Source organism: Salvelinus alpinus, chromosome 15, assembly GCF_045679555.1.
Source record: "Salvelinus alpinus chromosome 15, SLU_Salpinus.1, whole genome shotgun sequence".
Classification (NCBI taxonomy): Eukaryota; Metazoa; Chordata; class Actinopteri; order Salmoniformes; family Salmonidae; genus Salvelinus; species Salvelinus alpinus.
Genome location: NC_092100.1, coordinates 4,621,420 through 4,644,833, shown reverse-complemented (window position 1 = coordinate 4,644,833; position 23,414 = coordinate 4,621,420). Strand labels below are relative to the sequence as shown.

Here is a 23,414-nt window from a genome sequence, read left to right as displayed (position 1 = left end):
TTCCGAGCGAGAAACATGAGCATGTCAATACACCTGCGATAACATCTGCCAAAATATGTGTGCAGGACCAATATTTATACAGGCTGAAAGAATGTACGTTGCAACAACAGTTTGGCCCTCAACTGCCATCCAAATTAACCAGGAAGGTATTTCACAAGGAGATGATGATGTGTGGGGTGTTTCGGACGAGATAAGGATCTGTGTCCTCTTGACAGAGTCAACAAGTTGAGGCTTGTCATAAACACAATCACTCTAAAGAGAAATCCTGGCTGAAAGTACATAGTCTATAACTGAAAATCAGATGCGTCCAGGTGTCTCTATACATTTTAGAGGCACACGTTCCTCCCTTTATCAAATCAAATCAAATCAAGTTTATTTTATATAGCCCTTCGTACATCAGCTAATATCTTGAAGTGCTGTACAGAAACCCAGCCTAAAACCCCAAACAGCAAGCAATGCAGGTGTAGAAGCACGGTAGCTAGGAAAAACTCCCTAGAAAGGCCAAAACCTAGGAAGAAACCTAGAGAGGAACCAGGCTATGAGGGGTGGCCAGTCCTCTTCTGGCTGTGCCGGGTGGAGATTATAACAGAACATGGCCAAGATGTTCAAAATGTTCATAAGTGACAAGCATGGTCAAATAATAATCAGGAATAAATGTCAGTTGGCTTTTCATAGCCGATCATTATCAGCCACTAGCCTCCCCTTCTCTCAGCCAGGCCAGCTGATCCTAGGGCCTAGGCAGCCTCCCCCTCTCTCAGCCAGGCCAGCTGATCCTAGGGCCTAGGCAGCATCCCCCTCTCTCAGCCAGGCCAACTGATCCTAGGGCCTAGGCAGCCTCCCCCTCTCTCAGCCAGGCCAGCTGATCCTAGGGCCTAGGCAGCCTCCCCCTCTCTCAGCCAGGCCAGCTGATCCTAGGGCCTAGGCAGCATCCCCCTATGCAGCATGTGTGTGAAGAATGCAGGCCATCTAGGACCAGGGGGTTGGTGTTGGTTAGTCCTGGCCAGTGTCCCAAATGGCACCCTATTCCCTATGGGCCCTGGTCAAAAGTAGTGCACTACATAGGGAATAGGGTGCCATTTCTGATGATGATGGTGGAGGAGGGGCTCCCATACAGCAGATGGCAGGGCTGTCACCTCCTCTTCTCCTCTCCTCCTGGTCATGTCTGCTGTGAGGAGAACAATGCATCTCTTCTCTCAGAGCTAACCCTGATTAGGAAGGGGATAAGGGACTGAGGACAGGGGGCAGGGGACAGGGGGCAGGGGGCAGGGGGCAGGGGACAGGGGACAGGGGACAGGGGACCCCCAGACAGCTTGCAGGTGGCATGGCTCATACACCCGACCAGCACACACCCCTCACACAAACAGGCATACACAAGCGTGCCCACACACACAAACACAAACAAACACACCCACATACACACACGCACACACGCACAGTCACAACACCCGCCCCTCTCCATGTACACACAGACACACACTCGGCCCTCGGCTTAAATATTTACGAGACACATGCAAACAAAAGACCTGTAAAGAAATAACGATGAATGACGAATGTTGCTGATCTCCCAGATAACCTGCCTAGTAATTTGCTACTCCATTCATGCTAAAGTACATGTTTGGACATATTGCAGCAACTTTTTGTCTGAATTGCAGGTGGGTAGTAAGGACTGTATTTGATCATGCATCTAATTACCATACGTGGTATTGTATTTTTTATAAAGCCCCTATAACATCAGCAGTTGTCACCAAGTGTTATAAGGGATTTCTCAGACTTAACTAATATTACAGCGGTTGATGGTGAAACCCCCTAAAGGAAAACAGTGGGTCAAATCTCATTTTTAATAGACTATTTCTAGATGTAATTAATAGACTATTTCTAGATGTAATTAATAGACTATTTCTAGATGTAATTAATAGACTATTTCTAGATGTAATTAATAGACTATTTCTCGATGGAATTAATAGACTATTTCTAGATGTAATTAATAGACTATTTCTAGATGTAATTAATAGACTATTGGTGTATGGTATACTATATGAGGAGTTTAGAATGTTAGGTAGGCTAAACAAAAGCTGTTTTTATGGAAAACATTAACTCTCTGCTTCACAATAGCGCCCCAATCTCTTTCTAGTCACAGCATGCCATGTAGCTAATTACTCCATCTCCCCAACTGCTAACAACAACAAAAACGCTTTACATTACACAGGCAGATGTCTCTCTGCTATGTGCACGGTGCTGCTCCGCTCCGTTCTGCTCTGCAGTTTCCGATTGTACTTGCCCTGCCCCCTTTTCCCCTCTGTGCACTTTGCGCTCTGCGGTCTGCGGTTCTGCTTTTCATCCCTGGGGGGCTCGGGAGTTCTCTCATTCCAACCATTCCAGTCTCAGCGAACAATCGGCCCTCAGTTATTTAATAGCAGCGCGATCTCTCGCACGGCTCAGTCTGTTGTGAGATCTTCTCAGACGCACACCGTAGCAGCGCGCGCTCTCTCTCTCTCTCTCAGAGCAACAAATACTCTACATCATTTGCAGTTCCACTAAATTTTATTAGGAATATTTTTTCGTCAGCAAGAAATATAAATAATATACGCCGTGAACAACTTTCTTCCGTGGTGAGAATGTAAATTGGTAAGAATTTAATTTAGCTGTTTTTTTGGAATGAGTTGCTTTTACGCATGTTGGATAGGTCTTTCAAAGTAGTGTTATAGGCGAACATTCGGGGTTGTTCCTTTAAACTTGATTTGTTATAATAATGTTATAATAATTGTCTTTTAATTCCTCATTACATATATTTTATACTTTTATTTAAATGTTGGGAAGTCGGCTTTGGTCTGTGATCAAGTCTGAGACTGTATCTGCACTTTATTGACAGTGAGTTTAAATTGTTTTATTGGGCTATATGTTTTATTTTCCTGATTGAGACTGGAATGTTATCAGATATGTGAAAGTCTAGCCTGTGCTCTACTCGGGCTATGTGTGTTGACTATAGAGTGTATAGTATTTAGGCCCATGTATACAGTAGGCTTGCATTATCCACACTGTTTAGATTGTAGAGTAAACATACATTTTGTCTTTCAACAAAGCCTCAATGAATGTGTGGCCTACATTTGATCTCTGTGCACGTCTTGGAAAGACCAAATAATTTGTAAACCCCCCCCCCCCCCCCCAAAAAAAAAACAGGACAAATCAGGCAATTTAATGTAATCTGAAAGGAACCTGTGTAGCTTGCAGCAGGAAATGCCTCAATATAATGATATCCAATAACTAAAATAAACATATCATTTTTTTTCTTCAATACTTCAGGGCTTTGGCATTTATTATTTTTTATCAAAATAATACCTAGTAATATGGCTTGACAAGCTAATATAGGCCTGTGCTATAGTTTACAGTGTGTGGTATGCTTGCATTTACACGCTGAAGTAAATTCTACTTCATTATAATAGACTACCCTGAACTGAATGTAGGTTGAATCTATACTGAGTATCATGTACTTAGAAGATTATACTTTTATTAATGAACAGCAAAAACCCAGAGGGGAATGTTGCAGGGGTTGTATTTATAATAAATATATTATAAATATTATAACTTTGGTGTTACTATGGGTATAGGGGCGGCAGGTAGTCTAGTGGTTAGAGCGTTGGACCAGTAACCGGAAGGTTGCGAGATTGAATCCCCCGAGCTGACAAGGTTCTGCCCCCTGAACAAGGCAGTTAACCCACTGTTCCCCGGTAGGCCGTCATTGTAAAATAAGAATTTGTTCTTAACTGACTTGCCACGTTAAATAAAAAAGTCTTAATTATAACGGCATTATAAGGCTTTATGTCAAATGCTACCAAATGTATTAGCTAGTTACTTGATTGAGCGTAATTCTCTCATTGCTCCTCTATATAGATCTGTGGTTTATTAAGAAACCAAAACATCCATCTCTTCAACACACCCCTTCACTTATTTATTCTCTGAGTGACTGAGATGAGAACTGCTGAGGAGTCTTCTGGCACGGTCCTGCACCGTCTTATCCAGGAGCATCTCCGTTACAGGAACCCCACAGACACCAGTACCCTCCTGGCCATCCAGCAGCAGGCCCTGCGTGGAGGCAGCAACAGCAGCGGAGGAGGCGGTACCGGATCACCCCGCTCCTCCCTGGAGAGCCTGACCCAGGAAGAGTCCCAGTTCATCCACATGTCCACCAGACAGGACCCCCAGGGACAGGAGTACAAGGGAGACTACAACCACTTTGAGAGTGACTCTGTGTGTCACCTCTACCAGCTCCACAGACACGGAGAGGAGCTGCCCACCTATGAGGAGGCCAAGGCCCACTCTCAGTACCTGGCCTCGGTAGGGGCCCAGCAGGGTCAGCCTCAGCTTGGTCTGAGATCTGAGATGACGGATCACCAGGGAGATGTCCACTGGGACCTGAAACGGAAGCACGCCCGGAGCCTCAGTGAGCGTCTCATGCAGCTCTCCCTGGAGAGATCATGTGGAGACATTCAGTCTCTCAGCTCCTCTCACAGTTACCCTCAACTGTCTAATGGCCACTCTGGGCCTGTTGAACACCAGGGGACAGAGTTTCTCCAGTACCCTGATCAGAGGGGACCTCCCCCGGACTACCCCTTCCTGGTCAGGCCTCCTGGATACATGCTCAGCCACTCACAGGAGACACACGGACACACCCACCAAGACCCTCCTCCCTCATTCCAATCACAGCACAGGTAAATATGACACACATATACCAATTATGGGTGCCAGACCAGTAATGACACTGTTTTCTATATGGGATGAATATAGCTTATATCCCAGTGAGCCTATGTGTTTACAACCAAGATTTTTGTGAACGATACCGTTTGATACTAATGAGTCCCTCTCCTCTCCCCAGGTACGTACCTTCCCAGCCCCAGGCTGAGCTGGTTCGACACAGTGTCCACATGAGCCACAGCAACCCCAGTACTCACAACAACAGTGCCCAGATGGACCTGTTGAGGGAGAATGAGAGACTGAGGAAAGAGTTGCAGGGGTACAGCGAGAAGGCTGCCAGACTTCAGAAGGTGAGAGAGAGGAGACTCATTCCTTTTGGAATGCATCGTTGAGGTCCTTCTATATATATTTATTTTCATTTATTTGATTTATTTTGATTTAACTAGGCAAGTCAGTTAAGAACGAATTATTATTTACAATGACAGCCTACCAGGGAACACTAAATGTCTTGTTCAGGGGCGGAATGACATATTTTTACCTTGTCAGCTCGGGGATTCGATCTAGCAACCTTTCGGGTTTCGGGTTACTGGCCCAACGCTCTAACCACTAGGCTACCTGCCGCCCCATTTAACTTATACAGTCATTCTAATTCACATTTGACATGTACATTTGAGTCATTTAGGGGGTTTCCCGAGTAGAAACTCAGTAAGTCCTTGTGATCAGTGTGAAACAAAACATTCCAACCATCTAATATCCCATTTAGGTTTGACGCTTGAGTCACTCTGTTCCTGCTGTCTTTATGACCCTTTCATTATACTGTTCGTTAAGAGGTCAGTGTTTAAGAAGATCACAGGGGCAGCTAGACTCGTCACCTGTAGAGAGAGATCACTCATTGTGACATTATTTTAGTCATTTAGCCGACGCTGTTATCCAGAGTGACTTACAGTTAGTGCATTTATCTCCATAAGATAGCAATGTGGGACAACCACATATCACATTTAGTCCATTCATCTTCAGATAGCTAGGTGGGACAACCACATATCACAGTCAGAGTCAGTACATTCATCTACAGATAGCTCGGTGAGACAACCACATATCACAGTCCTAGTAAGTACATTCATCTACAGATAGCTAGGTGGGACAACCACATATGACAGTCATAGTCAGTACATTCATCTTCAGATAGGTAGGTGGGACAACCACATATCACAGTCATAGTCAGTACATTCATCTTCAGATAGCTAGGTGGGACAACCACATATCACAGTCATAGTCAGTACATTCATCTACAGATAGCTAGGTGGGACAACCACATATCACAGTCATAGTCAGTACATTCATCTACAGATAGCTAGGTGGGACAACCACATATCACAGTCATAGTAAGTACATTCATCTACAGATAGCTAGGTGGGACAACCACATATCACAGTCATAGTCAGTACATTCATCTTCAGATAGCTAGGTGGGACAACCACATATCACAGTCATAGTCAGTACATTCATCTTCAGATAGCTAGGTGGGACAACCACATATCACAGTCATAGTCAGTACATTCATCTACAGATAGCTAGGTGGGACAACCACATATCACAGTCATAGTCAGTACATTCATCTACAGATAGCTATGTGAGACAACCACATATGACAGTCATAGTAAGTACATTAATCTACAGATAGCTATGTGGGACAACCACATATCACAGTCATAGTAAGTACATTCATCTTCAGATAGCTGGGTGGGACAACCACATATCCCAGTCATAGTCAGTACATTCATCTACAGATAGCTAGGTGAGACAACCACATATCACAGTCATAGTCAGTACATTCATCTACAGATAGCTAGGTGGGACAACCACATATCTCAGTCATAGTCAGTACATTCATCTTCAGATAGCTAGGTGAGACAACCACATATCACAGTCATAGTCAGTACATTCATCTACAGATAGCTAGGTGAGACAACCACATATCACAGTCATAGTCAGTACATTTATCTACAGATAGCTAGGTGGGACAACCACATATCACAGTCATAGTCAGTACATTCATCTACAGATAGCTAGGTGGGACAACCACATATCACAGTCATAGTCAGTACATTCATCTACAGATAGCTAGGTGAGACAACCACATATCACAGTCCTAGTAAGTACATTCATCTACAGATAGCTAGGTGGGACAACCACATATCACAGTCATAGTCAGTACATTCATCTACAGATAGCTAGGTGGGACAACCACATATCACAGTCATAGTCAGTACATTCATCTACAGATAGCTATGTGAGACAACCACATATGACAGTCATAGTAAGTACATTAATCTACAGATAGCTATGTGGGACAACCACATATCACAGTCATAGTAAGTACATTCATCTTCAGATAGCTGGGTGGGACAACCACATATCCCAGTCATAGTCAGTACATTCATCTACAGATAGCTAGGTGAGACAACCACATATCACAGTCATAGTCAGTACATTCATCTACAGATAGCTAGGTGGGACAACCACATATCACAGTCATAGTCAGTACATTCATCTGCAGATAGCTAGGTGAGACAACCACATATCACAGTCATAGTCAGTACATTCATCTACAGATAGCTAGGTGAGACAACCACATATCACAGTCATAGTCAGTACATTCATCTACAGATAGCTAGGTGAGACAACCACATATCACAGTCATAGTCAGTACATTCATCTTCAGATAGCTAGGTGAGACAACCACATATCACAGTCATAGTCAGTACATTCATCTACAGATAGCTAGGTGAGACAACCACATATCACAGTCATAGTCAGTACATTTATCTACAGATAGCTAGGTGGGACAACCACATATCACAGTCATAGTCAGTACATTAATCTACAGATAGCTATGTGGGACAACCACATATCACAGTCATGGTCAGTACATTCATCTTCAGATAGCAATGTGGGACAACCACATATCACAGTCATGGTCAGTACATTCATCTTCAGATAGCTATGTGGGACAACCACATATCACAGTCATAGTCAGTACATTCATCTTCAGATAGCTATGTGGGACAACCACATATCACAGTCATGGTCAGTACATTCATCTACAGATAGCTAGGTGGGACAACCACATATCACAGTCATGGTCAGTACATTCATCTACAGATAGCTATGTGGGACAACCACATAGGGGGGTGAGGCGGGGGTGAAGGCGGGGGTGAAGGGTGAGGCGGGGGTGAGGGGGGGTGAGGGGGGGTGAAGGGTGAAGGGGGGGTGAGGTGGGGGTGAAGGGTGAGGGGTGAGGGGGGGTGAGGCGGGGGTGAAGAGTGAGGCGGGGGTGAGGGGTGAGGGGGGGTGAAGGGTGAGGGGGGGGGTGAGGTGGGGGTGAAGGGTGAGGGGTGAGGTGGGGGTGAAGGGTGAGGGGTGAGGGGGGGTGAGGCGGGGGTGAAGGGTGAGGCGGGGGTGAGGGGGGGTGAAGGGTGAGGGGGGGGGTGAGGTGAGGTGGGGGTGAAGGGTGAGGGGTGAGGTGGGGGTGAAGGGTGAGGGGTGAGGGGGGGTGAAGGGTGAGGGGGGGGTGAGGTGGGGGTGAAGGGTGAGGCGGGGGTGAAGGGTGAGGGGGGGTGAAGGGTGAGGCGGGGGTGAGGGGTGAGGCAGGGGTGAAGGGTGAGGCGGGGGTGAGGGGTGAGGCGGGGGTGAAGAGTGAGGGGTGAGGGGTGAGGCGGGGGTGAAGTGTGAGGGGTGAGGGGTGAGGCGGGGGTGAAGGGTGGGTGCTGTGGGATTATTTAAAATACTTATTGAAGAGGTGGGGTTTCAGATGTTTTAAGAAGATGGGCAGGGACTCTGCTGTGCCAGGACAGAGAAGAGCTTGGACTGGGCTGAGCGGGACCTGTCTTCCTGTTCGGGGTGGGAGGGCCAAGAGACCAGAGGTGGCAGAACAGAGTGCTCAGGTTGGGCTGTAGGGTTTGATCATAGCCTGAAGGTAGGGAGGGGCAGTTCCTCTTGTTGCTCCGTAGGCAAGCACCATGGTCTTGTAGTGGATGTAAGCTTCAACTGGAAGCCAGTGGAGAGAGTGGAGAAGGGGGGGGTGACATGGAAGAACTTGGGAACGTTGAAAACCAGGAGGGCTGCAGCGTTCTGGATAAGTTACAGGGGTTTTGATGGCACAAGCGAGGAGCCCAGCCCATCAGAGAGATGCAGTAGTCCAGACGGGAGAGGACAAGTGCCTGGATTAGGACCTGCACCACTTCCTGTGTGAGGAAAAGGTTGTACTCTATAGACGTTGTGGAGCATGAACCTGCAGGAGCTAGTCACTGCTTCCTGTGTGAGGAAGAGTTGTACTCTACGGATGTTGTAGAGCATGAACATGCAGGAGCTAGTCACTGCTTCCTGTGTGAGGAAGAGTTGTACTCTACGAATGTTGTAGAGCATGAACCTGCAGGAGCTAGTCACTGCTTTGATGTTTCCGTTGAACGAGGTGGTTTTGTCCAGGGTCACGCCAAGGTTCTTTGCACTCTGGGAGGGGGGGACACCGTGGAGTTGTCAACCATGATGGAGAGGTCAGAGCGGGCAGGCCTTCCCCAGGAGAAAGAGCAGCTCTTTCTTGTCAAGGTTGAGCTTGAGGTAGTGGGCCAACGTCCAAGCTTATAGATACCTGCCAGACACGCAAAGATGCATGTCACCACCTGGGTGTCAGAAGAGGGAAAGGAGAAAAGTAGTTGAGTGTCATCCTCATATCAGTGATAGGAGAGACCATGTGATGATATTTCAGAGCCGAGTGACTTGGAGGATAGAGAGAAGAGGAGAGGTCCATCCTCATAGCAATGATAGGAGAGACCATGTGAGGATATGACGAGTGACCTGGTTTATAGACAGAAGTGGAGAGGTCCTAGAATTGAGCCCTGGGGGACACCAGTAGTGAGAGTACGTGGTGCAGGCACAGATTTCTCTCCACATCACCTGGTAGGAGCGGCCTGCCAAGTAGGATGCAATCCAAGAGTGTGCAGAGCCTGAGACGCCCGGCCCTGAGACGATGGAGAGGATGATCATATTGTTGATCTAGGAGGATGAGAACAGAGGACAGAAAGAGTCAGTATTTGGCAGTGCGGGGGGGAGCCTCCCTGACTCAGAGAAGAGCAGTCTCGGTTGAGTGACCCCCGTCTTGAAGACTAACTGGTTAGGGTCATGAAGATTGTTCTGAGAGAGATAGCGAGAGAGTTGGTCCAAAACAACATGGTCAAGCTCCTAGTACCCTTGATAGACCTGCGTCACTGCATCCTGTTCATAGCAGCCTATCTGCTTGTAATATAGTTTAGTGACAATAATAGTTATGAGTAAACTATAATTTGATTATATAAGCATTAATAGGTTTATCTCTAAGCCCCTGTTGGCACACAAAGGTGGTAGAGGTAGGTAGAGAAGTATAAACCGTTTGTGTGTGTGTGTGTTTGTGTGTGTGTGTGTTTGTGTGTGTGTGTTTGTGAGTGTGCGTTTGTGTGTGTGTGTTTGCCATTGCTGCCTATCAGTGAGATTAGCCCTCTAGCTGTGCTGTAGCAGGAATGTGCACCGTGGATGGATCAGAGGGACATTCATTTCTAGTGACAGACAGAGACATGTTTACAGGTTATTTTAGTGACAGACAGAGACATGTTTACAGGTTATTTTAGTGACAGACAGAGACATGTTTACAGGTTATTTTAGTGACAGAGACATGTTTACAGGTTATTTTAGTGACAAAGACATGTTTACAGGTTATTTTAGTGACAGAGACATGTTTACAGGTTATTTTAGTGACAGAGACATGTTTACAGGTTATTTTAGTGACAGACAGAGACATGTTTACAGGTTATTTTAGTGACAGAGACATGTTTACAGGTTATTTTAGTGACAGACAGAGACATGTTTACAGGTTATTTTAGTGACAGACAGAGACATGTTTACAGGTTATTTTAGTGACAGAGACATGTTTACAGGTTATTTTAGTGACAGAGACATGTTTACAGGTTATTTTAGTGACAAAGACATGTTTACAGGTTATTTTAGTGACAGAGACATGTTTACAGGTTATTTTAGTGACAGACAGAGACATGTTTACAGGTTATTTTAGTGACAGAGACATGTTTACAGGTTATTTTAGTGACAGACAGAGACATGTTTACAGGTTATTTTAGTGACAGAGACATGTTTACAGGTTATTTTAGTGACAGAGACATGTTTACAGGTTATTTTAGTGACAGAGACATGTTTACAGGTTATTTTAGTGACACAGACATGTTTACAGGTTATTTTAGTGACAGACAGAGACATGTTTACAGGTTATTTTAGTGACAGAGACATGTTTACAGGTTATTTTAGTGACAGAGACATGTTTACAGGTTATCTTAGTGACAGAGACATGTTTACAGGTTATTTTAGTGACAGACAGAGACATGTTTACAGGTTATTTTAGTGACACAGACATGTTTACAGGTTATTTTAGTGACAGAGACATGTTTACAGGTTATTTTAGTGACAGAGACATGTTTACAGGTTATTTTAGTGACAGACAGAGACATGTTTACAGGTTATTTTAGTGACAGAGACATGTTTACAGGTTATTTTAGTGACAAAGACATGTTTACAGGTTATATTAGTGACAGACAGAGACATGTTTACAGGTTATTTTAGTGACAGACAGAGACATGTTTACAGGTTATTTTAGTGACAGACAGAGACATGTTTACAGGTTATTTTAGTTACAGAGACATGTTTACAGGTTATTTTAGTGACAGAGACATGTTTACAGGTTATTTTAGTGACACAGACATGTTTACAGGTTATTTTAGTGACAGAGACATGTTTACAGGTTATTTTAGTGACAGACAGAGACATGTTTACAGGTTATTTTAGTGACAAAGACATGTTTACAGGTTATTTTAGTGACACAGACATGTTTACAGGTTATTTTAGTGACAGAGACATGTTTACAGGTTATTTTAGTGACAGAGACATGTTTACAGGTTATTTTAGTGACAGAGACATGTTTACAGGTTATTTTAGTGACACAGACATGTTTACAGGTTATTTTAGTGACACAGACATGTTTACAGGTTATTTTAGTGACACAGACATGTTTACAGGTTATTTTAGTGACAGAGACATGTTTACAGGTTATTTTAGTGACAGACAGAGACATGCATATAGGCCTGCTCCTCGACCTCCTGCTCCTCTACCTCCTGCTCCTCTACCTCCTGCTCCTCTACCTCCTGCTCCTCCACCCCTGCTCCTCTACCTCCTGCTCCTCTACCTCCTGCTCCTCGACCTCCTGCTCCTCTACCTCCTGCTCCTCTACCTCCTGCTCCTCCAACACCTGCTCCTCTACCTCCTGCTCCTCTACCTCCTGCTCCTCCAACACCTGCTCCCCTACCTCCGGCTCCTCCTGCTCCTCCACCTCCTGCTCCTCCACCTCCTGCTCCTCTACCTCCTGCTCCTCCACCACCTGCTCCTCCACCTCCTCCCCTCCTGCTCCTCGACCTGCTGCTCCTCTACTTCCTGCTCCTCTACCTCCTGCTCCTCCACCCCCTGCTCCTCTAGCCCCTGCTCCTCCACCCCCTGCTCCTCCACCTCCTGCTCCTCCACCTCCTCCCCCTCCTGCTCCTCCACCTCCTGCCCCCCTCAAAAAGTGACCACTGTTGGGGATGAGCTGTGTTTAAAGCTAGAGACCCTCAGACTGACAGTGTCCTCCTCTACCTGTTGGGGATGAGCTGTGTTTTAAGCTAGAGACCCTCAGACTGACAGTGTCCTCCTCTACCTGTTGGGGATGAGCTGTGTTTAAAGCTAGAGACCCTCAGACTGACAGTATCCTCCTCTTGTGTTTCCGTCCAGCTGGAAGTAGAGATCCAGAAGATATCTGAGGCCTACGAGACCCTGATGAAGGGCTCAGCCAAGAGAGAGACCCTGGAGAAAACCATGAGGAACAAACTGGAGTCAGAGATCAAGAGACTACACGACTTCAACAGAGACCTCAGAGGTAAGGCTACCAGCGGCTAGATGCTAATGCTAGCACAGCTAGTCATTGCAAATAATCAATCTGTTTTTTGATGGACTTACTTGCATAAATAAAAGTTAAATAAAGCAAAACTAAAAGACTGCAGTGGGCTAAATCAGAGTCACACAGAGTGTTTCTTTCTTAAACAAAAATCTACTTTGAAACAAGCGTACACACCTCACACACGTGGTTATGGGCTTAATAGAAGACACCTGTACCATGTCAGATATAGAGATGACATGTATTACATTTTGAGTTTGCATCCCAATATTACACTTTATATACACCACAGAAGACTGAAATATAACAAAATCGTTTGACATAGAAACACTGTATCTTCGGGGCAGGTTAAAATGATAATTTTTTAAAAGTTAATTAAAGATAAAATTATAAAAAACATTAATAACATTCCATCCATGAGGCCACTTGGTGATTTGACTGCAGGAAAGCTAGTAACCTACAGCAAGAGTCTTTAGGGCTTTAAGTGTGGGTCTCCCCTTCCAACGAGTACAAATAGATCCTAATCGAGTTCCCTCCCTCTCTCTTCCACCTGTAGATCGTCTGGACACCGTTACCAAGCAGCAGGTCGTCAAGGAGGAGGAATCGGCAGACAAGAAACAGCAGGTCTTCACCAAACTCCTGGAACAAAGTAAGTAGAGATCAGATGCCAACATGTTGAGAGAGACATGAGGAAGCACTTCTTGTTACGTACTCTTTATAATCGGGGCGGCTGCGTAGCCTAGTGGCGTTGGACTAGTTAACCGAAAGGTTGCAAGATCAAATCCCCGAGCTGATAAGGTTAAAAAAAATCTGTCGTTCTGCCCCTGAACAAGGCAGTTAACCCACCATTCCTAGACCAGTTAACCCACCGTTCCTAGACCAGTTAACCCACCGTTCCTAGACCAGTTAACCCACCGTTCCTAGACCAGTTAACCCACCGTTCCTAGACCAGTTAACCCACTGTTCCTAGACCAGTTAACCCACTGTTCCTAGACCAGTTAACCCACTGTTCCTAGACCGTCATCGTAAATAACAATTTGTTTTTAACTGACTTGCCTAGTTAAATAAAGGTAAAATAGAAAATAATCGCATGAGTAAGATTTTCTCTACAGAGAGAGCAGGGCACTGGACAAGAGAGAGTGTTTTCAGATCTGTTCGTAAGGGTTGTTTTTACAAATCACAGAGCGTTGTGAAAAACCCTGGCATTCTCTTGCAAGCACATAGTTCTCCTACACCGTGTCTGATATTTCTTCCACATGAATGTAGTCTGTGGTCTGAGGTCAGAGGGCAGGCAGGCTAGCGGGGTTTCCCCTGCTCTCAGGTCCTACCTCCCTCCCCGGCCTGCTAAACAGAGTCGGCCTTGGCACTTGAACCCCCAGCCATTATTCACATCCTTCCACAGTAAATGCGGCCTAGATTCCTGGAATTTATTCTGGTATGTCAGGCTGTTCCGTTCACTGGGAATGCCTCCCTCTGCTGCACAAGGCTGCATAGCTGTTGAGCTGCCGAGCTCCCTCACCTTCCTCACGGGCAACTAATGCAGGGCTTCCATTCCCCACTCACAACACACATAGATATGTCTCCATCTTTGGGCATTTCTTTACCTCCAGAATGTGACGTCAGGTTTACTCTCACATTTTCATCATCAGCCCTGGCAATAGTTGTTGTGGGAAAGCTTCACAACTATTATTTAGTGAACATGGTATTGTGTTAGAGAATGACGTTTAAATCAGCTTCAAGTGGTCCTTTGTCAGCAGTTATGGAACAGAATAACGTTCAGGTTGAACAGGCCTGTCTGTTGGTCTCCAGGAGCAATGATTACCCTCTGAGGTAATCTTGATCCTATTTGGACTGTGAAGATGTCAGTTGGTGGGCCGGAAAAGGTGTTTACCTAAAAATTAATGGCGGTGCTTAGTTATTTGTAAGAAATACATTGCTTTTTCATTGTAAGCTCATTTAGTTGTGTGGCTGGCAACCAAATCGCATTACACTTTGGTTGGCATCTGATGAAAATTAAGCTTTTTTTCCTGTCTGAATGTGTCGCACTAATGGATTTTTCTGTCAAGGGAAACTATAGTTGTCACCCTTGATCACTCTACTGAAGCAAAAAAAAACACACGTGACATTCAATATAAAACATGACCCCTGTCAATACAAGAGCTGGAATCCCCTACTCCCTCTTTCTCCCGTTGTGTAATTTTACAAACAAAAACACGACGTGATGGACTCAACTGTTCTGGGGGAACTGCGGTAAGCTTCATAATGTCTGAAGCAGCCCTTCCTGAACATATTCAACCAGACCCTCTCTCTCTCTCTCTCTCTCTCTCTCTCTCTCTCTCTCTCTCTCTCTCTCTCTCTCTCTCTCTCTGTCTCTCTCTCTCTCTCTCTCTCTCTCTCTCTCCGTCTCTCTCTGTCTCTCTCTGGCTCTGTCTCTCCGTATCTCTCTCTCTCTCTCTCTCTCTCTCTCTCTCTCTCTCTCTCTCTCTCTCTCTCTCTCTCTCTCTCTCTCTCTCTCTCTCTTTTTCTGTCTCTGTCTCTGTCTCTCTCTCAGATGAGGAACAGCAGCGGGAGGTGCAGCGTCTGCGTGGTTCCGGGGAGGTTCTGGAGCAGGCCCTGGGGTCGGCACAGGCCCGTAACCTGGCCCTGGAGGAGGAGCTTAGGAGGAAGAGGGCGTACGTAGAGAAGGTAAAGCGGCTGCAGAGTTCCCTGGGCCAGCTACAGGCAGCCTGTGAGAAGAGAGAAGCCCTGGAACTGAGGCTGAGGACCAGGCTGGAGCAGGAGCTGAAGAGCCTCCGATCAGCACAGGTGAGCAGGAGAGGAGACACGTGGTGCAGGCTGTTCAATGTCGGTCCTGGAGGGCCTCTCCTCCTCTCCTTCTAATCAGGGACTTATTTAGACCTGGGACACCAGCTGGGTGCAATTAACTAGCAGGTAGAAACTAAAACCTGAAGTGTTTTGGCCCTCCAGGACCAGAATTGAACAGCATTGGTATATAAAATGAAACCTTCTGATCCACCTTGACACGTAATATTTGACAACCCCTAAGTCTGTACAGTAAACATAGTCTTACAAAACAAAACAACTCCATGTTTGTTTAAAAAATATATATAAATATCCATTTCCTTCCATGGTGTCAGTCCCACAGCACAGCTAGCGGTCCTGGCTCCCTGCCCTCTGCTGTGAGCTCCATGGTGTCTGTACAGCAGCAGCTGGCTGAGAGAGAAGAGAGGATCCTGGCTCTGGAGGCTGACATCACACACTGGGAACAGAAGTACCTGGAGGAGAGCACCATGAGGCAGTTCGCTATGGACGCAGCCGCGACCGCCGCAGCTCAGAGAGACAGCAGCATCATCAAACACTCGCCCAACAACAGCTTCAACGACCACCTGCCCACCAGCCACAGACATCAGGAGATGGAGAACAGGTACAATTTCTGCTTTTAATAACTTCCTGCTCACTGAAGGCGAAACAGTAACGCCAGTTGGTCTGACCTAGGTTCAGATAGAACTCACAGGTAGATCAACATAGTGATCTGACTGACTTCATGTGCAATCGTTGTGTGTGTGTGTGTGTGTAGGGTTCGAGCGCTACACTCCCAGCTCCTGGAGAAGGATGCAGTGATCAGGGTGTTACAGCAGCGGTCTGGACGGGAGCAGAACAGGCTAGAGCAGCAGGCCCTCCGTCCAGCCAGGTCCGTCCCCTCCATCAGCACCGAGCAGCATTACCTCCGTCCTGCCAGGTCCGTCCCCTCCATCAGCACCGAGCAGCAGGCCCTCCGTCCAGCCAGGTCCGTCCCCTCCATCAGCACCGAGCAGCAGGCCCTCCGTCCAGCCAGGTCCGTCCCCTCCATCAGCACCGAGCAGCAGGCCCTCCGTCCAGCCAGGTCCATCCCCTCCATCAACACTGATGGCCCAGTGGAGCAGCCCACCCGGGGGAAAGGTGAGCTCTAGGGCCCACAAGTCAAACGCTAAGTCTGGGTCCAAAATGGTACCCTATAGGGCTCTAATTATGGCTCTAATTATGGCTCTACTCAGGGCTCTACTTAGGGCTCTACTTGGGGCTCTAATTAGTGCTCTACCTAGTGCTCTATCTAGTACTCTACCTAGTGCTCTACCTAGTACTCTACCTAGTGCTCTACCTAGTACTCTACCTAGTGCTCTACCTAGTACTCTACCTAGTACTCTACCTGGTGCTCTACCTAGTACTCTACCTAGTGCTCTACCTAGTGCTCTACCTAGTGCTCTACCTAGTGCTCTACTTGGGGCTCTAATTAGTGCTCTACCTAGTGCTCTACCTAGTGCTCTACTTGGGGCTCTAATTAGGGCGCTACTTAGTGCTCTACCTAGTGCTCTACTTGGGGCTCTAATTAGGGCTCTAATTAGGGCTCTACTTAGTGCTCTACCTGGTGCTCTACCTAGTGCTCTACTTGGGGCTCTACTTGGGGCTCTACTTGGGGCTCTACTTGGGGCTCTACTTGGGGCTCTACTTAGGGCTCTAATTAATGCTCTACTTGGGGCTCTACCTAGTGCTCTACCTAGTGCTCTACTTGGGGCTCTACTTGGGGCTCTACCTAGTGCTCTACCTAGTGCTCTACTTGGGGCTCTAATTAGGGCTCTACTTGGGGCTCTACCTAGTGCTCTACCTAGTGCTCTAATTAGGGCTCTACTTGGGGCTCTACTTGGGGCTCTATTTAGGGCTGTACTTGGGGCTCTATTTAGGGCTCTACTTGGGGCTCTATTTAGGGCTGTACTTGGGGCTCTATTTAGGGCTGTACTTGGGGCTCTATTTAGGGCTCTACTTGGGGCTCTACTTGGGGCTCTACTTGGGGCTCTACTTGGGGCTCTACTTGGGGCTCTACCTAGGGCTCTGGTCAAAAGTTGTCTACTATGTAGGGACTATGGCAGTGGAGGCTCCTCAGAGGTGGAAGGGGAGGACCATCCTCCTCAGTGAATTTCTGAAATGTTTTAATATTGAAACATTATAAAAGTTATCCTTTTTAGATAAAACTATACTAAATATATTCACGTCATCAAATAATGTATTAAAACACACTACAGGAGCCTCAGCAGCACTCTGTAGGGTAGCACCATGGTGTAGCCGGAGCTAGCTTCCGTCCTCCTCTGGGTACATTGACTTCAATACAAAACCTAGGAGGCTCATGGTTCTCACCCCCTTCTATAGACTCACAAGGTAATTATGACAACTCCCAGAGGACATCCTCCAACCTATCAGAGCTCTTGTAGAATGAACTGACATGTTGTCCACCCAATCAAAGGATGAGAGAATGTATCTAGTACTGAAAGCGTAAGCGACAGCTAGCTAGCACTGCAGTGCATAAAATATGGTGAGTAAATGAGAGAAAGTCAATAGTTAAACAATTTAGAACATTTAATTTCTTCCAAAATTAATGAGAAGCAAGAGAGAGGGAGAGAGAGAGAGAACTAGCTATCATAGTGTATATTTTTTCACTTTCACTTACTTAGCTGGTGTGAAATGCAGCTAGCTAGTTTAGCCTACTTAAACACCTGGGTCAAACAGAGAGGGATGCTATGTTAGCTAGCTGGCTATGGCTATCCAACACTGGTAACTCTTCCAAGTCAAGGTCAACTTTTAGTTTTATTAATGTATTGCCACCGGGGCCCGCCGGGGTAACTGCTAAAATGATTGCTGCTGACTACACTGTACTGCAGGATTGTAGCGGGTTTACTAACACGTTAATTCTAGTAACTATGTTGACTATGACTGACAAACGATCTAGGTTATGTCTAGCGGTTAGCAGTTATGATATGAAGGTTTGGCTTGGAATGTGTTTTTTTTGTTGCCTGGTCACAAGACAGCTGATCTGTTGTGCACTGTAATCCACAAGCGAGGGAAAAAGGTGATATGAGGAGAGAACGTAGATAGATGAGAGTAGGAATTATATATACAACGAGCTGTTTTTATGTGTCTGGTATGAAAGTGAACTGTGTTTGCGTGTGATCAGGGGTGTATTCAATGCGTAAGCAAACGTAACAAAACAGGGATAAATATACCTGAATTTGTCCAATAGAAACACTTGTTTGTGACTGTTGAACTAATGATTACATCCTAGATCAGCTAGATGCAGGCAAGAATGTGCAAGGCGGTATTGAATGTGTCGCCGTCTGTCACCTTGATTACTCAAAATTCACTCGACCTACGTTGTAAACTTTCATTCGTTGGCTAGGTTGTAGCAACCTCATGATGGTCATAGAGAAAATGTGAGTATCATGTAGTAGCCTAAACCTATCAATGTTAAATTGACCTGGGTGATTGGAATATGAATGGACTGTCATTCAATATGCTGTAATAGAAATCCATGTCTCAATTACCTCAAGGCTTAAAAATCCTTCTTTAACCTCCTCCCCTTCATCTACACCACGTGTCAATCTCATTCCACAGAGGGCCGAGCGTCTGCGGGTTTTCGCTCCATCCTTGTACTTGAATGATGAATTAAGGTCACTAATTAATAAATAACCCCCTCACCTGGTTGTCTAAGTCTCAGTAAGGAACTCCCCTCACCTGGTTGTCTAGGTCTCAGTAAGGAACCCCCCTCACCTGGTTGTCTAGGTCTTAGTAAGGAACTCCCCTCACCTGGTTGTCTCAGTAAGGAACTCCCCTCACCTGGTTGTCTAGGTCTCAGTAAGGAACTCCCCTCACCTGGTTGTCTAGGTCTCAGTAAGGAACTCTCCTCACCTGGTTGTCTAGGTCTCAGTAAGGAACTCCCCTCACCTGGTTGTCTCAGTAAGGAACTCCCCTCACCTGGTTGTCTAGGTCTCAGTAAGGAACTCCCCTCACCTGGTCGTCTAGGTCTCAGTAAGGAACTCCCCTCACCTGGTTGTCTAGGTCTCAGTAAGGAACTCCCCTCACCTGGTTGTCTAGGTCTCAGTAAGGAACTCCCCTCACCTGGTTGTCTAGGTCTCAGTAAGGAACTCCCCTCACCTGGTTGTCTAGGTCTCAGTAAGGAACTCCCCTCACCTGGTCGTCTAGGTCTTAATTAAAATAGAAAAACCAAAACCCCGCAGACACTAGGCCCTCCGTGGAATGAGTTTGACATCCTTCATCTACACTGATTGAAGTGGATTTAACAGGTGACATCAATAAGGGATCATATCTTTCACCTGGATTCACCTGGTCAGTCTATGTCATGAAAAGAGCAGGTGTTCTTAATGTCTTGTACACTCAGTGTAGCTCCTCCCTGAAGAATCTGTCGAATTATGACATCGCTGTCTTCTTCTTTTGAGTGTTCTGGGGGGGAGGGGTCACAGGTCATAACGCCTGGAGGAATGTCAGATCTTAAACAGCCCATGTTATTATCTCAAGAGACAACTGGCGGCTGTTAAGTGCGTAGTGTCACCAGGCAGAATGTTACACTTCCTAAAATAACTGCTGTTTGGGGAAAGATCCCGGTGAGGGACCCTCCTCAAGTAGATGATGACATTTTTCTGTAATAATCTCCCCACTCCGAGATAGCCGCTCTAGGATAGATGTGGCAGGGAAGCTGACAGAGTAGATGTTTGAGCGTGCGTGCGTACTTGGTTGATCCGGTAATTAACCGTCTTTCTCTTGTTGTCTGTGATCCAGTCATTAAACCAACTTCCTCTTGTTGTCTGTGATCCAGTCATTAAACCAACTTCCTCTTGTTGTCTGTGATCCAGTCATTACACCAACTTCCTCTTGTTGTCTGTGCTTGTAGGGTGGAGCCTCTCTGATGACCAGACGGTTGCTGCAATGTCTCCTCTCTCCCTGCCACCCCACCAACACCCCTGCGCCCCATTGGCCCTGCCCGCCCTGTTGTTCCTGTCCGAGCCCCAGAGCAGGGACTGCAGCACCCAGTGTGACCGTGATGTCCTAGCCCAGGAGACGGATCTTACAGTGGATTCCACCAGCATGCTAGCACCTGCTGAGTCTTCCTCGACCTCGACACCTGCCTCCGGTGTGTAGCCTACTCTCTCCTATTCTGAAAATGTTTGTTGTGTGTGTAGAAACAGTACCAGGACCCAAAAATGAGCGCGGACACCTATTTCAGTCACATACAATACAGAGAAAATGACATGTATAGTGGAATTACAACGGACCACAGGCTTTACACGATGATGCAATAATAAAAGTCCCTTTTTTATCTGTGCTGGTTGAAGTGTAACCAGAACCCAGGGTCACAGCAGACAGTCTGCATCCCATATGGCACCCTTCCAGGCTCAGAGAGGGGAAGTAGTGGACTTATTCATTCATACCAGCCAGAGTTACAGCATGTGTCTGTGTGTGTTGGCTAAAGTCACGGTTTAGTCAAGGCTGGTAGTTTCCCAAGTAGCGGACATTACGGCTTGTTTTGTCTTGTCAAACATCACGGCTTGATTGTCTTGTCAAACATTACGGCTTGATTGTCTTGTCAAACATTACAGCTTGATTGACTTGTCAAACATTACGGCTTGATTGTCTTGTCAAACATTACGGCTTGATTGTCTTGTCAAACACCACGGCTTGATTGTCTTGTCAAACATCACGGCTTGATTGTCTTGTCAAACATTACGGCTTGATTGTCTTGTCAAACATTACGGCTTGATTGTCTTGTCAAACATCACGGCTTGATTGACTTGTCAAACATCACGGCTTGATTGTCTTGTCAAACATTACGGCTTGATTGTCTTGACAAACATTACGGCTTGATTGTCTTGTCAAACATTACGGCTTGATTGTCTTGTCAAACATCACGTCTTGATTGACTTGTCAAACATCACGGCTTGATTGACTTGTCAAACACCACGGCTTGATTGTCTTGTCAAACATTACGGCTTGATTGTCTTGTCAAACATTACAGCTTGATTGACTTGTCAAACATTACGGCTTGATTGACTTGTCAAACATTACGGCTTGATTGACTTGTCAAACATTACGGCTTGATTGACTTGTCAAACATCACGGCTTGATTGTCTTGTCAAACATCACGTCTTGATTGACTTGTCAAACATCACGGCTTGATTGACTTGTCAAACATTACGGCTTGATTGACTTGTCAAACATCACGGCTTGATTGACTTGTCAAACATCACAGCTTGATTGTGGCCCACTGACCTTCTGTCTATGTTGTACCACGTAACTCATTGTGGAGCTGAAATCCTGCAGTTTTTAATCCAGTGTCTAAAACATGGTTTATTTTTTTCCATTACACCTCAGAGCACTTCCTGGCACCACTCAACACACACCAGAGCCTCAGGAGTTTAGACGCAGCAGCAGAAGTGGTGGAAATCCTAATTTAAGACACATTGAACGCTGAACTGTGGGATCCGCTGTGGATGGATTGTGACAACACGGTAGAGACGACCGAGAGGTCCTCATGTCCTGTATGTCCCTCCCAACGAGGAGAAGACAACCCGTCTGTCTGTCTGTCTGTCTGTCTCTGGTCAGACTAACCTCCAGATGGACACTTCCTTTAGAGAAAGACAGACAGTTTGGAGACAGTTTGGAGAAGGTTTGGAGACATGGACATGTTCTCCCTACCTGCCTGCCTACCTACCTACCTGCCTACCTGCCTGACTGCCTGCCCGGGAAAGAATCCAGAAGTGAAGCGAAGTGTTTAGCAGACAGAGCAGAGTGGAGAGCTGTACTTCCTGTTTCTCTTTTTCTACCTAGAAAAGTGAAGAGGCCCTTTAGCTGTCCGTGTTCTCTAGTGGACCTGCCAGGTGTAACTATGATCTAAAGCCTCCAAGGTACACGGACAGGATTCTGCATCGCTGCACAGCCTCTATGTCATTGGTGTTATGTTTAATTTAATGTATTTATATTCTTATTAAAGTGTTGCTCATTGTGTGATGTGTTGTGTTGTTTGGCCTTTAAGAAAGTCTGTCTGTCTGTCTGTCTGTCTGTCTGTCTGTCTGTCTGTCTGTCTGTCTGTCTGTCTGTCTGTCTGTCTGTCTGTCTGTCTGTCTGTCTGTCTGTCTGTCTGTCTGTCTGTCTGTCTGTCTGTCTGTCTGTCTGTCTGTCTGTCTGTCTGTCTGTCTGTCTGTCTGTCTGTCTGTCTGTCTGTCTGTCTGTCTGTCTGTCTGTCTGTCTGTCTGTCTGTCTGTCTGTCTGTCTGTCTGTCTGTCTGTCTGTCTGTCTGTCTGTCTGTCTGTCTGTCTGTCTGTGTCTGTCTGTCTGTCTGTCTGTCTGTCTGTCTGTCTGTCTGTCTGTCTGTCTGTCTGTCTGTCTGTCTGTCTGTCTGTCTGTCTGTCTGTCTGTCTGTCTGTCTGTCTGTCTGTCTGTCTGTCTGTCTGTCTGTCTGTCTGTCTGTCTGTCTGTCTGTCTGTCTGTCACCATGCCAAGTCAAATGATCCAACATTCCAGGATAAACTACACAATTCTCCCACGGCTACTCTAGCTTGTTCTACGATTACACACATCCTACCTATAATACTTTGACAGTAATATGTGTGCTTAGTGAAGTCAGTTGTAGTAGTAATCTCTCCTCCTCCCCAGACAGCCACTATCCAGAATGCCGCCCCCCCCCCCCCCACTCCCCCCGCCTGCCCTACCTCTCTCCCACTCTCTTACACGCTCCGAGAAACAGTCTATCTAGTCTGACCCCTCACCCTGTTAACATGGCATGCACTCTGCATTCTGAGGAGTCTGTCTAGTCTGACACCTCACCCTGTAGACATGGCATGCATTTAACACAGGAATGGCCCTTCTGTTGGGGCCCTGCTTCCTC

General features: G+C 46.2%; 1 protein-coding gene across 2 annotated transcripts; it reads left to right on the top strand.

The window, feature by feature from the left end:
- The first annotated feature begins 2,286 nt into the window (after positions 1-2,286).
- On the top strand, positions 2,287-22,532 carry LOC139539400 (angiomotin-like 2a). 2 transcript variants are annotated; one of them, XM_071342297.1, is made up of 10 exons: positions 2,287-2,625; positions 3,889-4,706; positions 4,871-5,039; positions 12,547-12,691; positions 13,266-13,358; positions 15,261-15,514; positions 15,847-16,133; positions 16,287-16,648; positions 20,424-20,663; positions 21,902-22,532. In XM_071342297.1, exons 2-10 carry the CDS (start codon positions 3,967-3,969, stop codon positions 21,982-21,984), a joined length of 2,373 nt encoding a protein of 790 aa, XP_071198398.1. In that variant the 5' UTR covers positions 2,287-2,625; positions 3,889-3,966; the 3' UTR covers positions 21,985-22,532. The 2 variants fall into 2 exon arrangements, with proteins under 2 accessions (XP_071198398.1, XP_071198399.1); XM_071342298.1 differs by having other exon boundaries at positions 2,296-2,625; positions 4,035-4,706.
- Positions 22,533-23,414: the final 882 nt, after the last annotated feature.